Here is a 25,103-nt window from a genome sequence, read left to right as displayed (position 1 = left end):
CATTTGAAATACGGTCATTCTAATAACTCTACTGTAAATGAGCAACATGTGTCCTAGGCCCTCTGTCATCTTAAAGTACAATTCTCCTTCACCAGCCATGATTTATTTTCCTTCCCACAGTCATGAATCACCAGCACCAGATAGCAGCCAGCACAGCCCTGTCGCAGCAGAGCCGCCCTGCCCAGGCTCCACAGCCAGGGCTGCTGAACCTGCCTGGCGCACTGACCGCACAGCAGCAGCAGCAGCAGAAGTTGAGGCTCCAGAGGATCCAGATGGAGAGGGAGCGGATCAGGATGCGCCAGGAGGAGTTATTGCGACAGGTAATGCCAGGGATGCTCTTACTTTGTTCAAGAGCCTTTAGTTCAATGCAGCCACATTTTTGCCAGGTACAATTAGTAGATCCGTTACTTTATGTCAAGAATAACCGTTGGTTTAGGTAAGGGTAACCAAAAAGCTAATAATACAAATAGAACATTTCATTTCTTCTCTAAACTAGCACTGAACAGAACACAAAACGGCCTTCTGTCAGGAGTTACAGACCTGGTGTCTTTCTTACCAGCTATAATAGTGTTGCAAGGACCAATTGCTGTTCTGCATCTGTTTATAAATCTAGAGCAACTATCACTGATTAATTCTCAGTTTAACTTGGTTTGCATAGTAGTTCATGCTTCACTGAAGATAGAGGCAGAACATACGGAGTTGTTCTTGACTCTGATCCCAACTCTATAAGCACCCTTTGCCTTTGAATTAAATAAAATCACATTCACATCTTCCATGAATACCTCTGATCTGGAGACTTTCCAGAGGTGGTTCTTTGTGGATATTTTGTTTATTGTTCTATTTTCTAATTTCAGCTCTATATAATGACTCATACTGTACAAAATAGATATGTAACTTCCTTTACACTAACTTAAGGAAAAAAAACCTTTTAACGAATGTGTTTCTTCTCTTATGGGCAACTCCACTGGTGATGTTATATTTTGCATGACATATTAATCAGCTACCTTAGAGAAAATAAATAACCTGTTTCTCTTAGGAACAGTGTGAATGAAGTACATGCTGTCAAGAATAACACCATTATTGGTGGCCTTGTAAATGCTGCAGTTACAGTTTTAAGTACCTTTAAAAATGGTAACTTTCACAAAATCAGAGACTGACAGACTGTCTGAGGCTGTCGGGGAGCTCTGTATGTTGTCTGGTCCAACCCCCTGCTCAGGCAGGGCCACCCAGAGCCCCGTGACCAAGACCATGTCCAGACGGCTTCTAAACACCTCCAGGGGTGGAGACTCCACCACCTCCCTGGGCAGCCTGTGCCGGTGCTCGGTCACCCGCACAGTGACAAAGTGTTTCCTGGTGCTCAGAGGGACACTCCTGCGTGTCGGTGTGTGCCCATGGCCGCCGGTCCCGTCCCTGGGCACCCCTGGGAAGAGCCTGGCTGCGTCCCCGATGCACCCTCCCTGCCAGGGTCTATACTCGTTGATGAGATCCCCTGAGCCTTCTCCTCTGCAGCCTGAAACAGCCCCGGCCCTCTCAGCTGTTCCCCGTAGCAGAAGCAGTGGGCCCACATTCTCCTACCCTTCCTGTTGCCACCTCAGTGCTGGCAGAAGCCCTTCTTGTTGTCTTTGACTCCCCTGGCCAGGTTCAATTTCAGCTGGGTTTTAGCGTTCCTAACCTCATCCCTGTGTGCTTGGACAATGTCTCTATTCCTGACAGGTTAACCATCCTTACTTCCATCTTCCGTGGAAATAATAATTTTGTGGAATTATTATTTCATGCTTTCAGTCCTTTTGCCTTTGGGATTGTACCATAATTTGTGGTTATTTTAGGGTAATATTTGTTTAGACTGTATTTAGAAATGCAGTGTGACATTTCTTTGCACCAGGTGAAGCATGTTTATGACTGGGCTAATGACACCAATTAGCTGAACTTTTCTGATGATTTATTAGAGAACCATAAGTTTCCGTAATGTTTTGAAATGTTAGTGACTCGTGTAAAATGCGAAAAAAAGCCTAAGAAAAATCCTCACGCTTAGATGCGCTCTGAGGAGGAACAGCAGAGAGTATGTCATAGGTTCGCTAGCCACAAGTAAGTGAGGAGTGATGCACTTTTTCTTCCAAGTAAGTGAGGAGTGATGCACTTTTTCTTCCAAGTCTGGAGGATAATGAGTGAGAGAAAACACATCCGTGATGAAAACAGACTGGAGCATCTCGGTGACCTCTGGAAGGTTTGTGGGTAGCAAAGAAAGGGACACATAAATCTCTAAAACCTTTAGGTCTGACATAGTCTGGATGATCAGAGCCCGTCTACCAGAAAGGAGATGTGCTCACAAAGGATTTGTCATCTTTCAGAGGCAGGAGTCATGAAAACCTCAAATTAATAACCAGCTTTTTGGTTTTCTCTCTGCAGCCTTTGAATGCTGGTTTTGCTAAATATGTTGGGTTTTGAGTTTTTTTAAACATGCTATCTCAGTAATACTAATGGAGGAAAAGGTCTTTAACGTTTGTAACAATTAAGAATTTGAGATGCTCTTTTTCCATGCTTTTGTTTCAGAAGAAATAATTTTTAATTGCCAAATTTACCAAAACATCACTTTTCAAAAAGTAATAATAGACATTATTACAATCACTCACCAAATTAAAGATTATTACAATTGTATTGAAAGTGCTTTTTTTTCTTCATATACAGAAAATGCAGTTTGATGTGGGTCTTAATACAGACTTCTAAAAACAGGAATATGATTGTACTTTTCTTCCCATGTACAAACTGTATGTGAGTCATATTTCTCCCCAGCTACACCACTGGAACTTTCGTAACTTCATCTTGTGCAGACAGAAAGACCAAACGTAGTATGAATACATACTATCATGTAGCAGGCTTTTGTAAAAGAGAGATTGATAACAAAATGAGAATGGATGTCTGACAAGTAGAATCACAAAAATATTAGTGAGAATATTTGTAAAACCACTTTACAACAGTGTATTTGCTTCATTTACATTTTTTACTCTTTTATCTCCTTCCTCTAAATATATGTGTAAGAACTTAAAAAAAATGCTTAACAGAAGTAATTAACAAAATTTAATACATTTTGAAACTGTACAGCACCATCTAGCTGCATTTGGGAAAAAAAAAAAAAAAAGCTTTAAAATGATGTGGTTTTACAGTTCCTGCAGCAGCACTTGGCTATGTGCATGCGATGGTTCCCGTGGTCTGATGAACGTCGGTGCTCGGGGCTCTGGCTGAGCAGGGGGGACCGCAGACAGGATTCCACTAAAGTTTCTGAATTTTTTTACCTGCTCATGTCGGGGCTGAATTTGACTTTCATGGTTCAGACCTGAGTCTGGAAACGGTACAGGCACCAGCATCTTGTGCCCATGTTTAATTTCCCTAATTTTTGGGAGTTCTATGATGATACGTTACCTGTGCGTGCAGAACTGTGTTGACAGTGGTGGTCTCTGACCTGAGCAGCGATCTCAAGTCTTTTGCAGACCTTTTCCTTTACTATCAGGAGCTCAGAATGTGATAGAGATGAGTGTAGGGAGAGAGGGGGGATATCTGGTATGAGCATAGTCATAATTGTCAGGGTGTTAATAACGTGCTTAGCTATCTTTACTCTCTTTGGCTCTGTTCTTGCTTCAGGACAGGAGCAAATTAAGCTTCAAAACAGTTGTGCCATTAACACCAGGGCTGGTTTCCCTGCTCTGCTGACTGGTTTACTGTGAAACTAGCAGATGCCCAGCACTCTGCAGCTGTGCTGTACTTACTCAAGCCTCCAGCTTACTGTGCCCAGCACCACCCCGCACCAGTGGTGTTTGGTCAAGCTCCACATTATACAAAGCAGGACACTATCACTTTGCATTACTGAAGCTTCCAGAACTGTTGTATCTCTTAGGGAACAACATATTTATCACCCAAGGAAAGCAAGATGCAAAATCCATCCTTCCTCACAGAACTTTGTGAACGTGCTGCCAGTAACCTGAGCGCTCCTGACCCTGGCAGCCAGGAAGAATGTGACAAATCCCTCTGGAGTCATCGGTGTTTGAGTACAGTTACTCCTGTCCTGACCCTTCACTGCTGCTTTTGCTTTTGTAGTGTAACCCATCCAAGGGAAAAACGCTGAGTAAGTGTGCCTGCTGCTGCTGGCAACTGCGAGGAGGCACGGAGAGCTTGAGTGAGAGGGGAGGAATTCTTTCAGTGGGTCACAAACCTCCTTTCAGCCCGGCAGCAGCTGCGGGCACCCCGCAGCCATTCCTGGCCGCAGCTGCCGGGGTGGAGCGGCACTCCCAGCTGGGAGGAGTATGCAGTTTGGATCCTCTCTGCTTGGGGAGTTCGTTTCCTTCTTTGTCCTCCTCTTCATTTAGTTGGTAAAGCCTCTAGAACTGCATACCGAGTCCAGGGAAGGAGGGCAGCGTTTCAGAAAGCCAGTATGATGGCTTCTATTTAAATGTTTCCTTACTCAGTTTTGTCATTCAGGAAAGAGTTAATTTTCTTTCTTACTGATTTGTTTGTGTCAGCTTTCCAAAGGGAAGGGGAGAATCTGCTTGCTGCTCAAGAGCTTCTTGGAAGTAGTTAGAGGTGATGTCAGTAAGAAATCTCTGACAGAGTCCTGGAGGGAAGATGTCCCAGCACTTCTCTGTGTGCACAGGTGCCATCTTGCACCTTGTTTGGAGGGGTGCAAACAGTCCCCAGAAAGGCAACAATTCGCAGAGGTTCCTTTCTGATCTCCCAATCCTATTCCATAAATTTGTGCATGGAAAGATACAGGGGCTCAAAAGAGGCTGTAGAAGGAGTGGTGTATGGGGGTGCAGAGGAAGATTTATCACTCTCTTGTCCTCACAGGGTAGAGCCTTACTGGCCTGCTACATCCTGAACAGAGGAGTGCCCTGCTGTGCTCTGTGCACCGCACAGCCTGGCCCGCAGTCTGATTTACCGACAGCACAGGCGATACCTACACGTCTCACTTCCCACTTCTCATGAGGAAGAAAAGGAATTGGAGTGACTAGCAATGTAAACTCACTATAAAAATGCCTCCCCCAGTTGGAAGTGACTGTTTGGCAGCTAAGCATGGAGCTCCGTTCAGTTCTGCCAAGGAGGGTAGGAGGGTTCCAGGAAGTGTGACAGCGAATCTCTAGATTTGTCTGGCATCTGGCTAAAAAGGGGTTTACATCAGGGTTGTATTCAGAGGCAGTGAATAGTTCAACTCACTGCAGTGCTTCGAAGCTTTTAAAGATTTTCGCAGATAACCACTGACGAAGCTTTTTGACATGCCTTTGTGATGTCAGAGTACTGTGGGATTTTTTAACTTACTTTGTTTGGTTATTTAGTTTTTAAATCCCCTCTGGGTTTTTGAAATAGCATCTGCAGTAGTGCCAAGTAGATCATGACGGGCATTCGGTCCTTTCTGAACTAAATGCTGAGGATTGTCTGCTGGCCAATGGCAGGCACTCCTGCCTTTGGGAGCTAATTAGAGTAGCCAAGGCTATTCTCGTAGCTTGCAACTGTAATATTGCCATTCACAGGGCTGCGAGAGGTCTCTGGTATTTTTTGCCAGACTTTTTAACCTAGGGTAGGAGATTCCTGAATATTATTCTTAAGAACCTTGTAACCATGCTTAGAATAGAGAGCAGGACATAGCAGGCTATCACACAGCTTTTGTGATGGTGTAATTGATCCATTACTATTGACCATTGCTGTAATACTATCAAGGAAGCGAAGAAGTCTGACATCCGTAGCGGTACTAAAATTGTAATGTGACTTCTGAACAAACCACCTGCATCAGGCAGCAGCAGAGGAGGAGCATACTTCAACATGTGGCAGAGCCAGTGCTCAGCTTCCCCAGCCTAACTCTGACTCCAGTGTGCAGGAGTCTGTTGTTCCGTATCATAAAGTGCACACTGAGTTAATATTACAAGCAACATGCAATACACTGAAATAAAGACATGGGAGGTGTCACGCCGTTACCCAAGTGAGGGTAGGTCAAGTAACTTCATAATAAAGGTGGTTTTTCTTGAAAAAAAGAAGAGACAGGAACTTAGATTTTGTAAATGCCAGCGTGAGTCTTTCTTTAGGATGCTGGAGGCTTTTCAGCTCACAAATTGCCTTGCTTTGCAAAGCCTGTCTAAATCATGTAAATAGATTAAACATTCCTGGGATGGATTGTTGGCCCTGCTGCGGTTAGCGGTTGGGAGGGCCAGTTACTGTACCTAGGGATGTGATTAATAAACCTGGGTATTAATCTCTCCTTGTTGGACCAAGCAGTAGTTGGCATCATGTTTTCCAGAGATCACTGTCTGAATTCCCCAACTGCACAGGTGAGCTGCAGGACAGAGGACAGCCAGCCAGCATTAGGGTCTGTAAATACATGTGAGATTCACAGCACTTTGTGCAGGAGCAGTAAGTCCAGTGCCCTGGAAAGAATGGACATTTTGCAATGCTTTCCCTTTTGTGGAAGGCAGTTCAGGGAAAAACCTTCAAGTTTAACAAAAATCCTTCTCAAATGGATGACTGTTCATCTTACTGGCCATAGGATAAGCAGCCTGGTGCGCAGCAGTAATGTAGTCTCTGAGCCCTTGTTCTTGCTTCGTTAATAGTCTATTCTGAGCTACTTCTGGAAATTAAATCACTGGGGAAACAGGGAGTAAGTTACAGAAGTTAACAATGTTTTCGGTTTTTCCCTCTTACAGTATGATACAGAAAAATCTTTGTGTCTTTCTGGAGGAAGGCGGCGCCTGTGGTGTTCTGTAGAGAGAAGGTGTGGTCGCGGCAGGTGCAGGCTAAGCTGAGCTCAGAGGGCCACTAACAGTGACACGGAAGTAGCACAGGTTTCAGCGTGCCCGTGGCACACACTTGGGCATCTAGCCCACAGTAAAAGCTGTTCTGTTGTCACCTCGCTCCCGTTAGCTACAGTTAGTTGTCCCAAGTACAGTCATAGCTGTTTATTGAAGTGGCACAGGCGCTGCATTATCAGAAAGTTCCTCTTGGAGTGTCACATGGAACAGCTAGCAGTTAGATCTGAACCTGCTGGGCGTGCTCGGAGCTGCTCCACTGTATTTGAGGTAAAGAGTTTGCACACTGTGCCCAGGGCTTTCAGCACTCAGAAAAACACACTGACCTTGGTAGTTGAGTGCCTTACTCCATGTTAGATAAACCTCATCTTGGAACTTCAGCTGTTGTGGGAGGAACGTCCTTAAAGCGCAGCCTGTGTACTGGTATTAACCTAAATTTAGTCAATACAGGTGCAGTTTTGGTTGGTTGTTTTTGCCAGATGGAACAAGCCAGCAGCAATAGATGGAAGAAATTATCTGCTCTTTGCAGTGTTGTTTATTTGGCTGGGCATTTTTTGAGTCAGTCTGTAAGAGAAATAAAAAGCTGTGAGGAAATTCTTGCCTATTTCTCTGCAGTTCAGCAAGGGAGGAAGAAAATTTATTTCATGGAGCGTTAAAGATATGAAACTCCCTTGGTCAATAACACTGTATTTTTTGCAGTGAACTTCAATTTTATGTGCAACTGCATTTTTTCAGTAGTTGGAGGTTCAGAAATCTCTACTAGTGCTTTGTGTTTTACTGTTTTGGAAAGCTACCAGAGGAATCATGGACTTAAGGGAGGAGAGGTGTTTGCTTATTTCATTAAAAAAAAAAAAAAAGGTTGAGCAAACTAGGTAAAAAACAGATACAGCTTTATTATTTTAAGGTCTTAGGATATTTGGAAGATCCCCTGGAGCCGAACACCCTTTGCATAGGCCTCTGTACCACTAGATGTCACGGTTGTTTCACAGGTAGCGCTACAAGAATTCATCTTTCAGGAAGAGTTCTGAAACAAGTTTCCTTTGGCTCTAATTGCTCATTTGTCATCCTGAAGACAGTGTACATGAGGACAGGTCATTAGGCAGATGCTTATTATTAGGCGAAGGGTTCATTCTAAAGATTATTGGGTCAAAGTCTTGGTTCCAGTGGTTTTCTTCTAACATGTTAAGTTCTTCATGTTTGCGAGTGATATTCTTCTGCTTTGGTATATAGCAAATGATGTAATCTAGTAGCAACGCACATAGGTTCCGTGCCTCATCTTGCTCTCTTTCGCAACAGTTTGAACTGAGAACAATTTTACTTAAGGTAAGCTGTTAGACAAATACATGGGAGAGTAAATATGAGTTTGAAGGTTTTAAACTGCTTTTATTATTGCTACTCCAGCACTCAACTGAACAGTAAACTGAAATGGTGATTTGAGTGTTACAGAGCTCTAGTATGGAGGTGAGAGCCCTCAGCTGGGGTCAGCTGGCCCACGAAGCGTGGGCAGGCTGTGGGTGATCACTTGTGGTGTGCAGGCCCATTGGTGTTTGATGCTGAGGTGACATACGAGGTGTCTGAAGTTATAATGCAGGTAATTTGATTTTGTAGGGGTTATGTCTGTGGCCAGCAAGGCTGTAGAGATGCAGTGGTTCTGCAGGTAGCTGTGCCTGTTGGAGGTTGGACTTTCCGCTGGCTGTCTGCCTCTGCTCCTCGCTAGAGCTGCTGCTGTGACAGCTCTGCCCCTAAAGCCATTGATGTCAGCATTTTGTGATTGGCATCACGTGAAAAGAGGGAGGCTCGTTTGAACAGGCAGGCAGGGTCTCTGGGTTAGTGTGAAGCTGATCAGAAAGTGCTCAAGCACATCTGCCCGCTGGCTGGACGGCGGGGCTGGCTTGCAGCCCTGGCAGCGGCTGGAAGGTGGCTCTGCAGTGCTGTAAGCCAGCCCAGTGTGGGTGGGCAGGACAGACGGTGCCTGTCCATGTCATGGCTTCTTCACACCAGTGTGAACAAACAGGCATCAGTTACACTGCTTAGAATTACTGCCCTAAATAAGAAGATGTGTATATATTACATGTTTGCTTGTTACAAGACTGCAGGGCTTCTGAGCTGTTGGAATAACCCTTCCCTCTATTTCTTTGCCTTTCCAGGAAGCTGCTCTATGCAGACAACTTCCCATGGACCCGGAGAACATGGTCCCAGTTCAGACAGCTGTGAGTTCACCTGCCATGGCACAAGACATGAGGCCTATTACAAACAATGGATCCGATCCTTTCTTGAACAGGCAAGTTCATGTCCTCTTCATCAGGCAATTGGTTCTGTTGCCTTCTCTACACTTGTAAAGCTGTCTTTCTCAAGTAGTTTCCTGTATCATCTTCTTTTGTACTCACTGTGAACAGGGTATGGCTGGGTGGCTGACCTGAAATATTTCAGTTTATACTTCAAGAAGGAAGCTTAGAAAAACCAAGCAAAATGGTTTTAATTTACTGTAGGTATATGTAGAAGCTGCAGGTAGAATAGGTACATTACCTAAGTATAAAGAAACTCAGGTTTTTTAGGCTATCAGAACTGGTTTTGTTCAAAGAGTTATATATACATGTGTGTATTTCAGAATTTAAGAGTGGTCCCACTTCAGTCGCTTTATATTTGGGCTGATACAACATGACCACATTAGTGGCCAACCGTTGACAATGAGGCTTAACGACTCAGTATTTAACTTTAATATCTAACTGACTGTGCTGTCCTTTTTCAAGCACCATGATCAGGGGCTGTGTCTGCCAGAACATCGTTACTGAGGCTTTTTCATGTTTCAATTTACAGCGGGCCATACCATTCCAGGGAACAGAGTACAGACAGTGGCTTGGGATTGGGATGCTACAGTATACCAACAACACCTGAAGATTTCCTCAGCAACGTAGATGAGATGGATACAGGTAGAATACTCTGATTTAGCTTAAAGTATACGATATGAATAACTTTATGTTTTATAATTGCATAACTGAATGATAATCTCTCGCTTTTCTCTGCAAGAGAACAGACTTGAGACTGGGGGGGAAAATGCCTGAAAGGTATTTCATGCCTGGAAGGTTCTCAGCTTTAACTTAGGTCCAGATTCCACCCTTTTACATTAGACTGATATTAAACAAAATAATTAAAAGTTGGAAAATGTGAGCCTTAATTTGTGTTTTCATGCCATAGTCCAAGGTAGGAGTAGTAAAAATCTGGTCTCAGGCTACATTCTTGGTACAAATCACTGCGTTTTCTAACTCTGGGAAATCAGTCTCACTGATAAGTCTCTTACAATGGCAAAATTGGTTTTGCCTTCAAACAGAATGTATTTAGCTAGTTTAGGTTTTGGTCTGTATTTATTTTTATATCAGCATCCTCATGGTGTTTAAAATACTGAAATAAATTACTAGGAAACCAACAGCTTTTTTTCCAGACAGTGAAATTCTCAGCACTTCCTCACCTAAACTTCCTTTTGAAGTCATCAGAAGTTCTAGATGATGCAAAGAGTGAAATGTTTCTCTATTAAAGTTTTTCATGCTTGTTATTATTAATTTATGAAAAAAGTAATATAATATTGCAGAAAAACACTTTTTTCAGTTACGCCCCATGGGCAGCATTGGCCCTTGTGCCGAGAGAAGGTGAGAGGGTTTACATAAGAATGGGTGGGATGGCTCCTTGTGCAGACCAGTGAACTCTGAACAGTCGTGCTTCCCGAGTGGAAGGTCAGAGGCCGATTACTTCCAACGCTGCTGGAAAGGGCCTTTTGTGCTTTTGAGAGCAAAGCAAGGATATGAAATTAACTCTTAGAAGAATATGCATTCTGCAAGCAGATACGGTTTTGAGGTAGTGTTTGTAGAGGACAGGAATGCTCACAAACACGTATGGGAAAGGGGGAGTCTAATTTTTATATCAATTATGTTGTTTTAAATTACCCACAAGAAGAGTTTGGTATTTCAAAAGTTCTTCTTTACTTTTCCTAGGAGAAACTATAGCACAGACAACAATGAACATAAATCCACAACAAACACGTTTCCCTGATTTCCTCGACTGTCTTCCAGGAACAAACGTTGATCTTGGGACTCTAGAGTCAGAAGACTTGATCCCTATCCTCAACGACGTAGAGTCAGTACTCAACAAAAACGAGCCCTTCCTTACCTGGCTGTAATCATTCAGTGCTGATTGGGCCTACAATGCAATTCAGCATTTCTTTTTCCTCTTGAGATAGAGGTAGAATATCTGAAAATCCTCAAGAGGTACACCTTACTGCCTTAATGACTTTTGTTACATCATCTTTATGGTCAGTTTAATCTCTGCCTGGATTTGATTGACACTAATTTAAATATAAAATACATACATATATATATATACACACACACCACATATATGCATATATATTTCTTCCTCTTTAAAAAACACACTACTTTAGATATCTGTATACTTCTTCACCTTTTCAGACCAGGCAGAAATGTTTCACTTTGACAGAAAGTGGGTGGTGTTTGTGCATGTCCCTGACTGATCTCCTAGGTATTGATTATCATCACAAACCCTTCAGGAATCACGAAAGCTAACTACGAGGTCACTTAGTTCAAAAAACATGCACGGCATCAGGCCACGAGAGCGGTTTTATTACTATGTTTATGACAATAGTATCAGAAGCTTTTTTTATCAACTTACTTAAGCTTTAAAAATCTTTTTTTCATTCTTAGTAACTAACTGTGCTGTATGGAATACAGATCAAATCTGATCCATATCAACCATAATAATTCTCATTATATATTTGTAAAGGCACAAACAGTACTATTGCAGTTTCTTTTTTCAGTATATTACTGTATAGTTTTTGGAAAATAAATACTTCCAATCTGAAAGTACCAGAATTGTTTAGCAACGTTTTTACACTACAGTATTGTTGCAAAATAAACCAGACTGGTACTGACTGCTGCCTTTTAAAAACAAAGCAATGTATTATAAAGAAGCAATTTTTTTTTAAAGATCTTAGATTTTGATGTTTATTATATTAAGCACTACAGTTTTGTAACTTAACACATGAACAAACAATTTTTTATATATATAAAATTTGTGGGAAATAAATGCAAGAACATGCTTTTAAAATCAGGTCTGAAAAACGTGGCACAACTTGTTAATTTCATATGCAGTGGGAAAAAACCCTTGCTCATACTGTTTTCAGTAATGTTTTTAACTGACAATGTCAAAATACATGTAGTTGTATACATGGAAAAAGGTGGTGGCTTTATCAGGCAGTGCTGTAACTTCTCTGGTAAAGCTGCTTGGCTCTTAAGTCTTTCACTTGTAGCAGGAGGTGTGCAGGACACGAGGTGTGTTCTGTGGCTGTCTCCCTGTAGTAGATCCTACAAACACTTCCTTAGCAGAGGTTTGGGACTGAGAAGGCATCAAGGACATTAAGCTTGCGGTTCCCCTGAAATGCAAATGAAGTCCTAAAATTCTTAAATATTTTGAAATTATATTATTTATAATCTATGAATTTAAGCTTTTTATATTGAAAAATATGTCTTTTTATGAAAGGCATTAAAACTTTTCTCTAAGCTTAATCCAGGCTATGTAGAGAGAGGAAGAGATGTAGCACTCAGTGTAAATGTGTGTTTGCCAGGTCTAGTAACACTTAACAAGATCTTACTGATGCACCAGAGTATTGATCTCTAAAGGCTTTTTTCCATCTGGTGGAGTGAAGGTAGGTGAAAAGGTCAGAGATGAAGTGATGGGAATATGGAGTAGGTTTGGAAGGCAAACGATGATGTAACAAATGTAGACCTTGCCAGGAAGGGTGGCTGCAGATAGGGATGCACAGAAACGAATCACCAGTGTTCAGTAAAAAACATAACGGGAGAACATGATACAATTAACTACCTTGTCAGTGAGGAACTGCTGGGTGTACATGGTGTCAGAAGATGGAAAATGAAAAGCACACACACTGAAATTTTGAAAAAAGAGATGAAAGGCGAAGACCTATAGTCATGAAGTTTTATTACATAGGGAAAAGTAGCTCTTTTTATGTTTTGGGTTTTTTTTAATAGAAAACGAGATGTGACAGCAGAATTGTGTCTGCACAGAATTTAATTTCTGAATGGGCATTGTGTTTCTTTTATTCTTTTGGAGAGGTTATTTGTTGGGTTTTTGTATTATTTTTGCTAGTGCTAACTGTTGAGATAGCAGAAATTTCTTTTCAACAAAGAGGGGACCTGACAGGGCTGACCAATTATGATTAATCTCTCTCTTTTAAGGATTTCTTCAGGTTGGCAGCCTAAATGAAAAACAGGTGGTCCTAAGGCTTTGTTCTTTAGTGACATGACTGACTTTGGTGAAAGAATTGGAGATTTTTTGGCATCTAGTAGCGATGCCAACGCGTCAGCACTGCGTGAGGGGCCTGACAAACTGAACTCCATTGGTGCTAGAACCATCCCCAGCAGCTGCAGGTCTGAGCTCTGTCAGGATTCAGTCGATATGGCTCATCAGTAGATTCTCTTTAGAAAATGCAGTTTGTTCATCTGCTAGTAAGTCTCTACTATTGCAAATTTAAGTTTTGTCATACCAAAAGATCCTCCAAGCCGAGCGGGTCCTCAGCTGGTGTGAGGCTGCACCGATTTCGCCCGCTGAAGGCCGCGCTTCTCACAGGGAAGACTGGTGCAGTTTCCCAGTAAAGCCACGTGAGATGTTTATTGGAATTGGGAAGCTACAAACTCAATTCCTCTTTCATTGGTGTTTTAGGTGGTTAAGTGTCTTGGTTCAAAAACCTTAAAGAGGTAAAAAAATCAGAAACTATGTTTCCATATTATTTCCATAATAAACCAGCAGCAGATTTGGAACAGGAGGGTGCAATGTGAAACAAAACTTCCAGTGTAAAACAACTGCCAAGATCTTTGCTCAGTGATGAACCAAATCATGGTTAAGTTAAAAGTGGTTCTTTACACGGTAAGCTTTTCATTTTTGTGATGGAGAGGATGTATCAGACAAAGTGCAGCAGCAACAAAATCTCTTTTTTAAAGTTCTCCTTTTTTAAAAGTTTCTGGCTTTAAACAGGCTTATGGCAGAACTTCTAAGTATTCAAAGCATATGTAATTCTTAAGACACTAAATTTATTGCTGACAATACTTCACTGTACTATTTCAAGTTTTGAACATTTACTTTACTAAATGTACACTGTCTACTTGTAGAAATACAATAAATATGCCAGCAGTCAGTTTTACTGTTGGCCATCACTGAGGGTGGCACACGTAAGTCTTGGTGATACGAAGTAATGGGCTGTTGTTATTTACAGTTTGTATTCTGGTAATACTGTTAGAATGTAACTTGGGGAGGGATTGGGTTTGACTTTCTGACAACAAATGCTGTTTGGGGGAAGGGAAGGATTAAAATGTCTATTTTAAATACAGAAAAATATGGGTGTTCAAATAAACTTGTTTCCTAGTACACTACATCTACGTACATGTTAGTACTTTAACTTTTTTATTTACTTTTTTCATTTTGTTATATGACATGTGTGAGCATTTGTTTCTAATTTTGAGTACCTTTCAACAAATTTTATGTATCAAAAGCAATCAGATCGAACTGTTGTATCCAGAGTTTGATTCTGGTTTGGGTTTTTTTTTTTATTTCTTTGATCTTGTACATGAAAAACAAATATAAATGAAGTTAAAGATTTTGGATGCATATTGGTTTATTAAATTGTTTCTTCTTTTTCTTTGGAGGATTTTAGTACGCATGTGCCAGGGAACTATGTAACGCAGCTTGGAGTAAAGGTACAGACATACTATTTATGCAAAAGACATACATTTTTCATTAAATGATTAGGACTTTGCAAATGCAATGGGTTATTTTACCGTTATGTATCAGTTTATTAGTAGTTGTTATGGCTGTTAGTGGTGGTTAGTTTTACTCGTAATGCTTGCAATGTCCTCCCCAGTGCCACCATTACTTGTTTCTTTTAGTGGCACCTTGTGATGCATAATTCACTAACACACACAAATGTTTTGTTACAATATGTTTAATACCATTATCTCTAAGCAGAAGGGTTAGCACCAAGTCCATTTGCTGTTAAGTTCTGTTTTGGGGACTTGAATAGTGCATTGTTTTCAGTCTGATCCCTTACTCAAGAAGTTTCTTAAATTCTGCATTAAGAAAATGCCTGTTGTCTTCCCTTGGAACAAGATATGAAACGGAAACATGGGCTTGTATTTGAGGATCTGGTCTTCACTGCTATGGAACATGACATGGGTGATTCAGGATCCAATCCAGCTGATACTATTAATTAAGACTCTTCCTTGAATCACTCCCTCACATAATTTATTCTAATTAATTGTTAGAACGTTTCTAACACTATCTTGCGTTTAGATAAAAAAGCTCTGGAGCCTCCACCAAACAGAAACATGAAGTGTACAAACTAGCTCCTGAGCCTGTTTTGAGAAGTGTGTTTGTTAATTCACGGTTTATTTACTCAGGAATATTAATCAGGTTTCTCTGGCAGAAGCACTGAAGGTGTGTTTGTTTATAGAGGTCATTCAGTTTGTTCCTGACGATGCCAACTCACGTCTTGGAAGTGATGTCCCGTTGCTTCCCCACGGCTCAGCGGTGCGACCCGCAGTGGCCGCTGCCCCGAGCGCTGGCGGCAGGGCCTCCCCGCAGGGCCGCGGCAGGGCCTCCCCGCAGGGCCCCCCCCGGGCCTCCCCGCAGGGCCGCGGCAGGGCCTCCCCGCAGGGCCTCCCCCGGGCGCTCCCACTGCGCTGCTTCCACTGCAGGCCCCTCTCGGGCGTTTTTCCCGCCCAGCGCTCAGAGCCGGCGCTGCCCGCTGCCAGCAGGGCCCGTCCCCCACCGCTCAGCTCTGTCCACTGCAGCCGCGTGCAGCAGCCCAGCAAAGTTCAGACCCTGTGTCAGGGCGGGGTGGGCGTTCTGGTGTTTTCTTCCTTGTTTCTATTGGGACTATATAATTCTATGATTCCTTGTGACCCGCGGCTGACGGGCTTCCCTCAGCCGAGCCCGGCCGGGCCCGGGACGGGGGTGGGGGGGGAGCGGGTTCTCCCGCCCTCCCCTCAGGAGCGACCGAGGCGGCGGCAGGTAGGAGGAGGCGGGCGGGGGAGGCCGCGGGGCCGGGCCCAGGGCAGCTCCCGCCGCCTCCCGGGGCCGGGCCGGAGCTCGGGCCCGCGGGGCCCCCCGGGCGGCGTTGGGGTGCGCGGCGGGGGCTGCAGCCCCGGGCGGCGGGGGCGGCCCCGGGAGGGCGCGCTGCGGGCCGGGCCCGCCGCCACACCGGCACCGGCGCGGCCGAGAGGCCTTTGCCGGCAGCCTCCAGGTGATGGCATTGACCCGCTGGCACAGTTAATGAGGAGATTAATGGTGCGTTTTTCAGCGCCTGCTAATGATTTGTTTCGGTTTGGACTGTCCGGATCCCCTGGCGGGAGCAACCTGTGCTTCAGCAAAGGGTCCCGCAGCGGGTCCGCTTCCCGAGTGAAGGTGTCCGTCAGAAGGGCCTGTAGTGTGGGCAGCGCTTTTCTGATTTCAGATAAACGGGGTGTCCTGTCCCAGTGAAAAAGTAACGTGGCAAGAAAAAGCTTCAGAGGCATTTTATCCGGGTTTTTATTCATGTCCATCGCTGTGAGGCCAGTGGCCGCCCTCAGGGGTAAGTCCCCCCTCCGCGGGCAGGAGGGTTGCTCCAGGTTTGCCGTTGTTTGCCTTGTTGCTGGTTACACTGTCAGTAATGCAGAAGCCATGAAGGGGAAGCCGGAGTTTTGAACTGGGGTTGATGAACATTCAAGACTAGAATTGATGTTAGAAAACATCCTTTGCTCTTGGCTGAGCAGATGTCTTTTAACTTTGTGTATGTTACTTCCTAATTTTAGAAATGAACCTTTTGCGAAGAGTTGCCAGTTAAATAATGCAGCGTTCCCTGACGAGGGACGCTGGGCTGTGGTTAATGTGCCATCTCGTTGTAGTCTATTTATTGGAGACAATGAGTAACGAGAGCTTCAACTCTGTATAGCTGAGCCATGCAGGGGCACCAGTTTTGTCAGGCTGAGGTTGAAATGTGTGGGCTCAAAACCACATGCACACGCTCCACATGTTGTAATCTGGGTTGTTAAATAACCTATGTGGGGTTTTTTATGTAAACTCTCAGCTGAAGCAATGCCAAACAATGTCAAAATTGCCATGCTCTCGGCACCCTGATCAACCAGCCACTGAGCAGCCAGTTTTTACGGGTGAATAATGAAGCTTCAGATGACATGTGCATCTCAGATTTTACAAATGATACTAATATTTTTTCTTTAGGCTACTAGGATTTCCATATCTGTATATGTGTATATATGTTGACACTTGTACACTCTAAAACTGCGTGTGGTGTTCAAGTTGGTCTGTTTGAACACTTTCAGTTCTCCCTGTTCATGGTTTCTCTCTTGCTGCCATCGTTCTGTTCCTCTCTAGCATTGTACTCTCTTTACTTGTGACTTTTCTCCCAGGAGTACCACAGGCCCACTGTATCTTTCTCTTTACAGCAATCTATGATCAGTCCCTTTCCCTGATTTCACTGGACGTTTCGCTCAGTAAATACACAGAGTGCGATCTCCAACTACTGCAGCACTGACACTGGAGTTCAGTGTGACTCCCTTGAAATTAAACGCTAGGGGAGAGCCTCAGGTGTTAACCCTAACTATGGATTTAGGAACACTGTTGCTGGCACTTTAAAATGCTGGATCCGCCGAGCTGCTGGTTGCAGTTGGTGCACACTTGCTCAGTGCAGCCCGAGGGCAAGGTGTGGGTGCAGCTGGGATCACAGGGTGGAACCTGTGGGCCTTGTCTCGGTATCTGCTGTGTACCAGCTCATGGTCGAACACCACCGTGTAGTTGGGCATTGACTCATGAGGCACCCGTTGGTTTTGGTTTTACGTATCATAGCTTCCTGTTTGTTATTTATTATCCCAAGTCTCCCGCAAAGATTTATGTGTTCTGTTTATTAATATACCAAAATTGTACACTATGCAGCTACCCGTCCCTTTGTTGAATGCTGATGAGAAACATTCCATGTTCCCAAAGGATTCATATAAATAAAACAAGACAAATGTGAGATGAGGTGCAGGACAGCTGCTAACCACAGATGAAAGAGTAGATGTAAGATGGTTGCATCAGTGGGTGGTGATATAAAGGGTACTCTCAAATTCCCTAGCAATCCACCGGAACAGGTGGGAGAGACAGCTGTTTCTAAAGAGTTTTTTTAATAATTTCTTTTATCATCTTTCACAATGTATCACTGAGGCCAGAGTTGAATTTCACTTATTTTATTCCATGATGAGGCGTTTCAGGAGGGCTGGAAAGGGAGTCAGGGCTTCGTAACGTTAGTGGGGGAAGTGCCCGTCATTCTCATCTTCTTAGCCAGAGGCGATGCATCCCAGGGCTGCGTTACGGAGCAGCTGCAGAAGGGAGCCTCCCAAGATAAGGAGGGCTGTCTGCAACATTCATACTCTTTAGACAGTTCCATCTCCCTGGAAGAATGAAAACATGGAGGTAATTTAGTGGCTGCTATTCCTGTGACTTTCAAAGGTTTTTATTTCCCAGTGGCTATGGGAAGCTGTCACATAAACCCCATAAATACGGACTGAGATCATATTTTCAGCACCTGGCAACTCTGTAGGGTTTCAGCTGTTTCATTTTCATATATACCAATATGTAAGGAAATCATGCAAAAGCTAATGCCTTGCTTGAATTCTGAAGCACTTTAGAAAACACAATCATGACAATCATGGTGCTGAACGAAGGCTAGTTTAGTTTTTTGGACAGTCAGCTGGTCACGTGTATAGATAACTATTACCAGTACACAAAGTAGTGAAAGAAAACCATCAGTTGCTCACCCCACAACATCCGCAACATTTGCAGTCCCCACAGATTGTTCCAAACAGGCCGTTCACCACCTGAATGCCACAGAGCACTACCTGGATCCCACTCATGATCAGCAGCAAGGAGAAGAGGGTTAGGTTCCACGGGACGATGTTTTCGGGTGACTGACACGCGCTCCACAATGTGTGGTTAGCAAGGTAATTCCTGGCGGGGGGGAACAAAACAGTTACAAAGACGACATTAGCCCTGCTGACATCTGCTGGCTGTCGGCACCCACAGATACGGGGCCCGTGGGGTCTCCCTGGGAGCATGGCGCCTCCCAGAACTCCTCCTTGCCAGAAACACTGGGATTTTACTTGATTACAGTATTAGATTTTTGTGTGTGTGTGCACATGTGTGTGTGTGCAAGGCCTGATGCTGGATTGGGGCGTTCAGTACCTCAAAATACAGTTGGGCACAAGGAAGCAATGTTGCATTCTACACCGAAATATTTGTCTTTATTTACTGTAGTACATTGTAATAAAACCAAAACAAGTGAATTATCAAAACAGTATGATAAAAGATGAATAAACTCAGTTTTCCTAACAAAATATCAAATGCTACAAGACCAGTTGCCTCCTGCCCACTGAGCAGAAAAGAACAACCTTTGCTGTTCTAGATGCCTCATCTGAAGAACAGCAGTATTAGGTAAAAGTATTTTCCGTAATTTTTCCCTTCACATTTCGATTTGTGAACTGCTTAACCACTTACTATACTTCATCTGCATATTCTTAATGCTGTTTTGTTTCCTGTGTTCTTGTCAAGTGATTCCTTGTCTGCAACCAAAATTATGTTTGAAACAGCATATTTTTGCAAAGAATGCCAGAATTAGACCAAAGCCTTAGGTCAGCCCTCACTGTCCCATGAACAGATAATGTGTAACATACAACATTATACTTCTTTTTTTCTTTTTTTTTTCTTTTCAACCTAAACTATAGTTTTGTGGTGTATTATGCAAGAAATGCTGCTAGGTCACTCTTGACTGAGGAGGACTGATTAAAGATTCTCGGGTGGTGAGGGGTTGGTCTCTTCTGATCGTACCTACTCTCCTCGGTAATGCACTGTGCCCTGTTTTCTGTTGGACCTCTGCTGGCTTCAGCCCCGAGCAGTTGAGTTGCTGGGTTTTGTGTTCTCCACACCGCCCCACTGAACATGGTAAGTATAGATGACAGCAAACACGCTTGAGTTGCAGAGTGTGAGGAACAGACAACTTCCAAATTCCGTAAGTGAGGTAAAATGGCACATTAATCATTTGAATACCATTTCAAAATGTCACTGCTATTTACCTAGATGAAATTTTCCCTGTGTACTGCTTATCATCCCAAGAATAACCTAGAAGCTGTGCATTTCTCTTTACTGGCTCCTTTGAAACTCAGTAGTTTTGATTGTACTTGCTATTCTTTACATCCATGCTCTTGAACGTTATTTAGTATTGCTGTGCATTGCTGACTCTTCTAAGAGCTTCTGTGTTTTAGACGAACAGTGTAATTCCCATTTTTATACAACAGATTTGGAAGCTAAATCATATCACAGACTTAAAACATGTATAAATTCTTTTTGTGATTGTCTTGTCTTACCCATCCTGGAAAGGATAGGTCCACTCTGTTCCAGTGTAGCATTTAGGGCCTCTGTTTAGGGCTACTGCTGACAAAACAAAGCAGTATCCAGCTCCCAGGACTCCAATTGTAGCAAATATTATAGAAGAAAACATCTGATGAAGAGAAAAATAATGTTATTTTTGTTGTCATTCAAACAATGAAATGTACCGTATTAATGTGAATGTACATTCCCTAAATTCAGCTTTTAAAATAGTCGGCTCCTGAACAGCTAAAATATATTAGTTTGCAATTACCTAATAAATGTGTAACACATACCTGCACTGGTATTTAGAAGCTTTAAATGCATTAGCCCCGTCTGCCTGCAGACGGAAGGGGTGGATGCTGCCGCAGCAGATGGCACTCCTCCCCTTCAGACAGGATTTATCCAGCAGACCTCGGTGCTGTTCAGGGTCCTGTGTCTCACCGAAGTGGATGTCTTTCTCAAGATACTATAAGTAAGACTGAAGTCTTGGACCACTCAAGGCATTAAAAAAACATCTACAGTACTCTTTACAAGTTAGCTTTAGTATCTTGGTCGTAGTTGGACCAAGTAATTCTATTTTTCCCTCCTGAGTCTCCCCTTCAGGTTTCATATTGTTATACTTCATCTCCTCGCAGGTACTTGTCCTCATTCGCTCTAATAGCGCAATTGGAGTGGATTGGACAGGATGTCTTTACTTTTCTGGCTTTCCATCACAGCATTTTCATATATACCAATATGTAAGGAAATCATGCAAAAGCTAATGCCTTGCTTGAATTCTGAAGCACTTGTAGCCATAATAGTTTGTAGGTAGAGGTAGTGTCTTTCGTTGGATCAAAGTGGAGGAAAAGGTGGAGGGGAAAAAAGAGACATACTTTCAGGTCTGTTAGCTTTTACTCAGACATCACAAGGCTCTTGGTTGAGCGTTGACATGCATTTGTATGTTCACTTATCTGGTGGGGCTAATTTATACATCCTGTTTGTGTAGTAGACATCACAGTAATGGTGTTTCTGAACATACAAGAGCAAATTCAGTTCCCAGCCATGCTGTGGTAAGGGCACCAGGACACTCTCATCACGGTGTACTTGGTGCTTGTGACGGGTCTCTGTCAGCTGCACCCTCGGGTGGGTCTCCAGCGAGGTGCCGCCGGCTTGCTGGGCGACGCTGGGCGCGCGGGGCTCAGCCTGAACCAGTGCCCCGGCGAGCACCCGTCTGCAGCCACGCACCCGCTCAGCGGCACCGTAGAGTGCGAGCAGCAGCAACGCGCTGGCAGGTCGGGAGCTGCCCAGTTACACGTGGGCTTCAAAGCTGAACTAGAGCATGTTCACCGCTAACAGAAAAGGGATGTACAGTGTGGGGAAGAGGTGTACCTGGCTCCATCTCCCCCGCCTCGCACTTCCACCTGCTTTGTTGGGGCTGCATCAAGAGAGCATCAGAGATGGGGGATCTAGGGAAGGCTCCTTGTTAACATCACAGTTATCATTCTTTTCCTATTTGTTTTTTCCTTTTTTTCAGTTGAAAACCTGTTCCTTTATAAAAAAGTGTAATGATCTACTTGAGCCAAACAATTTATTTCAAAAGGACAGACTTTCCTAGTAGAAATAGATTTATTTTTTCTTTAATCTCATTTTTAAACTAAAATGCTTGAAATGTTTACTAGTGTCTGAAGGCATCCATTTGAAAATTTTCACTTCTGTTGTGAAAGGAAGCTATCCATTGAAAGTGGAGCCTGGTTTACCTGGTTTTGAGCAGGAGGTTGGATTAGGTGACCTCCCAAGGTCTCTTCCAACCTGAAATTTCCTATGAACCTAATGAGATACTCACAGCCCATTGTGTGGGTCTGCAGTGACCTGGGAATGTCAGAATAATTTTTAAAACTGCCAACAAAAAATGGCTAAAGAGAGAACTGTTATGCTCAGCAACACAAAGTGCAGATCTGTCAGAAATTAGTTTTAACTGTGATAGCAAAATACAACACTGCAGTACCGTTGTGGTACCTGTGGTACAACATCAAAGGCATCCACAATTTTTAACAGCCTGCTATTTCTGCTTTCCAGCACTCAAACAAATGGCAGGACTTTGTGTCCTACACTCTGGACAGAAGATACATATATCAGTAACAATTTAGCTTTTACTTTTTTGCCATGTTTCCTCTCACTTACCGCAAACCTCTTTCCACAGCTCGCATTACCACAGCATCCACAGCAATCATTATTCTTAAGGCCCAAAAATACCAAGGCAGGAAAGATCATCTACCAATAACAGAAATATGGTTTGAATTGGCATGAATTCAAGTTACATTTGCTTTTAAATATAATAGTTCTATGTCTTTTTTTTCCTTATCACTAAATTAAGTTACTTATTGCAAAACAGTTGGATGACTTGTAACTTTTTTGTTTATAAAAGAAGAATTTGCAGTGTGGGAACCTGCATTTGAGGTACTGAGGAAATTCAACAATGCAAAGTCATGCTGGGGGTGGAAAGGTGGCAATGTCTGAATTTATGTACTCACCAATACACCAGATCCCAAGATGCCTCCGAAGTACCAAACCTCATCTGTAATGTGCAGATTGTTTTCAACCACTTTTCCTCCAGGGAAAAATAATAAAATGTTAGCGAGTGTACATAGCACAGCCAGGGGGATAAGAGTGGTTCCCAGGCACTTAGCACAACCTCCCGTGCACATGCTTTTTTTAAAGAAATGGCAAACACAATTAAAGACAGAGGAAAAATCTCTCAGGCGTTCTCAGAACTGCTTTATAAAAAGGAGCTTCTCAGTATACTTTACAAAATCCAGTTTCTGCTATGCCTGTAGAGGAGCGAGCCTGTAGAATGCTCCCTTCAGAGACGTTGCTGCAGTTGATCAGAGCGCAGTGTGCTGGTTATTTATACGTTCTTGCGGCCGTGATGTCAATTTTCTGAACGTCCGTAAATGAAATTACATTCAGTGCAGCCTCTGATTTTACTATGACAACCAATAACCTCTGTTAATGTTTTACTAATGTGGATGAGACACTTCATTATCTGGGCTCAGGTCATGGGTAGATATCCTTCTTAGTTCTGGATCATCGTTTTTACAACACGCAGTCCTTCTTCACACTACAAAGTACATCTTTGTAAAGACTGACATGAAAACACACAATGTATCATCTGGTGCTAGTAATAACTGGAAAAGTTCTAGTGAATTTTCTTTTCTTTGGAAAAGCTGAGCTAGTCATTTCTTGTTTTGAAGCACTCCGACAATTAGTAGATTTGCAACAGGTCACGAATTACTATGGAGGCAGTGCTTTGCTGCTGGTGTCTCTGAAAAAAAAGTTTCAGTGGACTTGTTCCTTATGCTGTGTCATTTTGTGTTCTCTAAGAATAATGTGTTCCCTTGAAGCCCAGCATTTCATCTGTGCTTAGGCAAAATTTCCACTTAAAATTATGCTGCATGTGGCAAACAGACCCCTGAGCTTAAGCAGAACCTCACTGGCTTAGCATGCAACATTTTATTCAAGCAACCACCTATTTTAAAGCAGGCTCTTCAGCTCTTTAACAGATACTGGATACCTTCTTTTTCTATTTAGACTTGATATCTTGTCCTGTAGAAGTTGTGTTAGGATGATTTTCACACCAATCTTCATTCCTAGCAAATAGTGATAGATGCAATTCCATTGCTGTCCCTGTGTGGACAGAATTCCATGTATTTTGAGATGGGCAACAGTTTCCACTGTGCTCAGAGGGTAAAGCTCAGGAAATTTTCATGCAAACTTGAAATAAGCCTTCTTTTAAATATGTTGAGGCTTTGTTTTGATCCACATAATGGATCTCCGCTGAATCTTCAAAGACAGGCAGCCCAGAAACATCTAAAATTTTACCTTATACAACCACAAAATCCTGTGAAGTACACGATACTGAACTGTCCAGAGCTACGGCTTCAGGTTAAGTGTCAATGCTGAATGATCTGGTTTTCACAGCCACTGTCCTTATAGGAATGACACAGCTGAAAGAAACCCAGGTCACTGTCCATCTAGACTAATTCCCGGATCTGGTTCATCACAAGCCACACCGACAGCTGTGCAGAGACGAGGAAGCCGGGAGAGCAGAGACAGGGACATCCTGAGCCACCACCGATGCTGAAGAAATGTATTTGGAGCCAGAGCCTGGGCCTGACAGCTTTAGGCTTCTTTGCAGGAACAGAAGGATATAAAGCAGTTTTTTATCAGGCTAGAGGGCCAGGCCTAATGTTTTTAGGCAAATATCTTTTTACTAGAAATCTTATTTAATTATATATGCAGTTCTTGTAGTTGTGAAGTGCAGCTGGAAGGGCTGTCCACCCATGAGAGGGCTCTCAGATGCCTTTTTTCCTGAAGGTGCCAATAGGACACCAACAGGTACTGTCTCTGGCAGATAGTCTGTTTGGGGTTCTGCTGTAAAATATGCATCAAACTTAAAGAAAATTAATTACTACTAATTTAGGTGTGCCACTGGGTACACTCCTGGTGTTTTCAATTGCTAAATTCTGTCTAATTTCAGACAGAAAGGATCACAGTCTTGTTTTTTTTGATTAAAAGATGAAACTATGAAACCCATTTTCATGTCAGACATGATTAGATTTTTGAGCTTCATGTTTACTTCAGGGAGCCTGCTCTCAGACTAAGAAAATTATCACACTATGATTTAATCTTTGCAGGTAAAAAATCAGCTCACTTATTTACTACACACTCACTTGGCCTTGAATGGGGCAATTTCTGCAAAGATATCTTACTTTTTCCAAAGTGTTCTCTAGAAACTAGGAACCAGCTGGGCAAATGCTAAAGGCTGACAGATTCCTTGATGGCTCAATTGATAATCACATCTTTCTG

The 25,103-nt window shown here is 43.0% G+C and overlaps 2 protein-coding genes and 1 long non-coding RNA gene across 3 annotated transcripts in view; 2 read left to right on the top strand and 1 right to left on the bottom strand.

The window, feature by feature from the left end:
* Positions 1–14,471, top strand: part of WWTR1 (WW domain containing transcription regulator 1) — a 73,718-nt gene extending 59,247 nt beyond the window's left edge. Inside the window, exons 3-6 of the mRNA XM_074878305.1 lie at positions 121–320; positions 8,930–9,063; positions 9,600–9,712; positions 10,769–14,471. Of these exons, the coding sequence (XP_074734406.1) occupies positions 121–320; positions 8,930–9,063; positions 9,600–9,712; positions 10,769–10,953 (632 nt within the window). The 3' untranslated portion in view covers positions 10,954–14,471. The remainder of the gene's footprint in view (positions 1–120; positions 321–8,929; positions 9,064–9,599; positions 9,713–10,768) is intronic.
* Positions 14,472–15,589: 1,118 nt separating this feature from the next.
* LOC141947327 (uncharacterized) lies at positions 15,590–20,237 on the top strand. The gene is made up of 3 exons (XR_012630080.1): positions 15,590–15,872; positions 16,315–16,431; positions 19,616–20,237. It is a non-coding gene; the product is annotated as an uncharacterized LOC141947327 (long non-coding RNA).
* Positions 18,067–23,173, bottom strand: TM4SF4 (transmembrane 4 L six family member 4). The gene is made up of 5 exons (XM_074878302.1): positions 22,769–23,173; positions 22,419–22,508; positions 20,255–20,388; positions 18,653–18,842; positions 18,067–18,286 (listed from the first exon to the last, which is right to left on the bottom strand). The coding sequence occupies exons 1-5, from the start codon at positions 22,940–22,942 to the stop codon at positions 18,269–18,271; spliced, it is 606 nt and encodes a 201-aa protein (XP_074734403.1). The 5' UTR covers positions 22,943–23,173; the 3' UTR covers positions 18,067–18,268.
* Between the last annotated feature and the right edge of the window lie 1,930 nt (positions 23,174–25,103).

Source organism: Strix uralensis, chromosome 9, assembly GCF_047716275.1.
Source record: "Strix uralensis isolate ZFMK-TIS-50842 chromosome 9, bStrUra1, whole genome shotgun sequence".
NCBI classification, from domain to species: domain Eukaryota; kingdom Metazoa; phylum Chordata; class Aves; order Strigiformes; family Strigidae; genus Strix; species Strix uralensis.
This window is presented reverse-complemented; position numbering and strand designations above follow the sequence as displayed.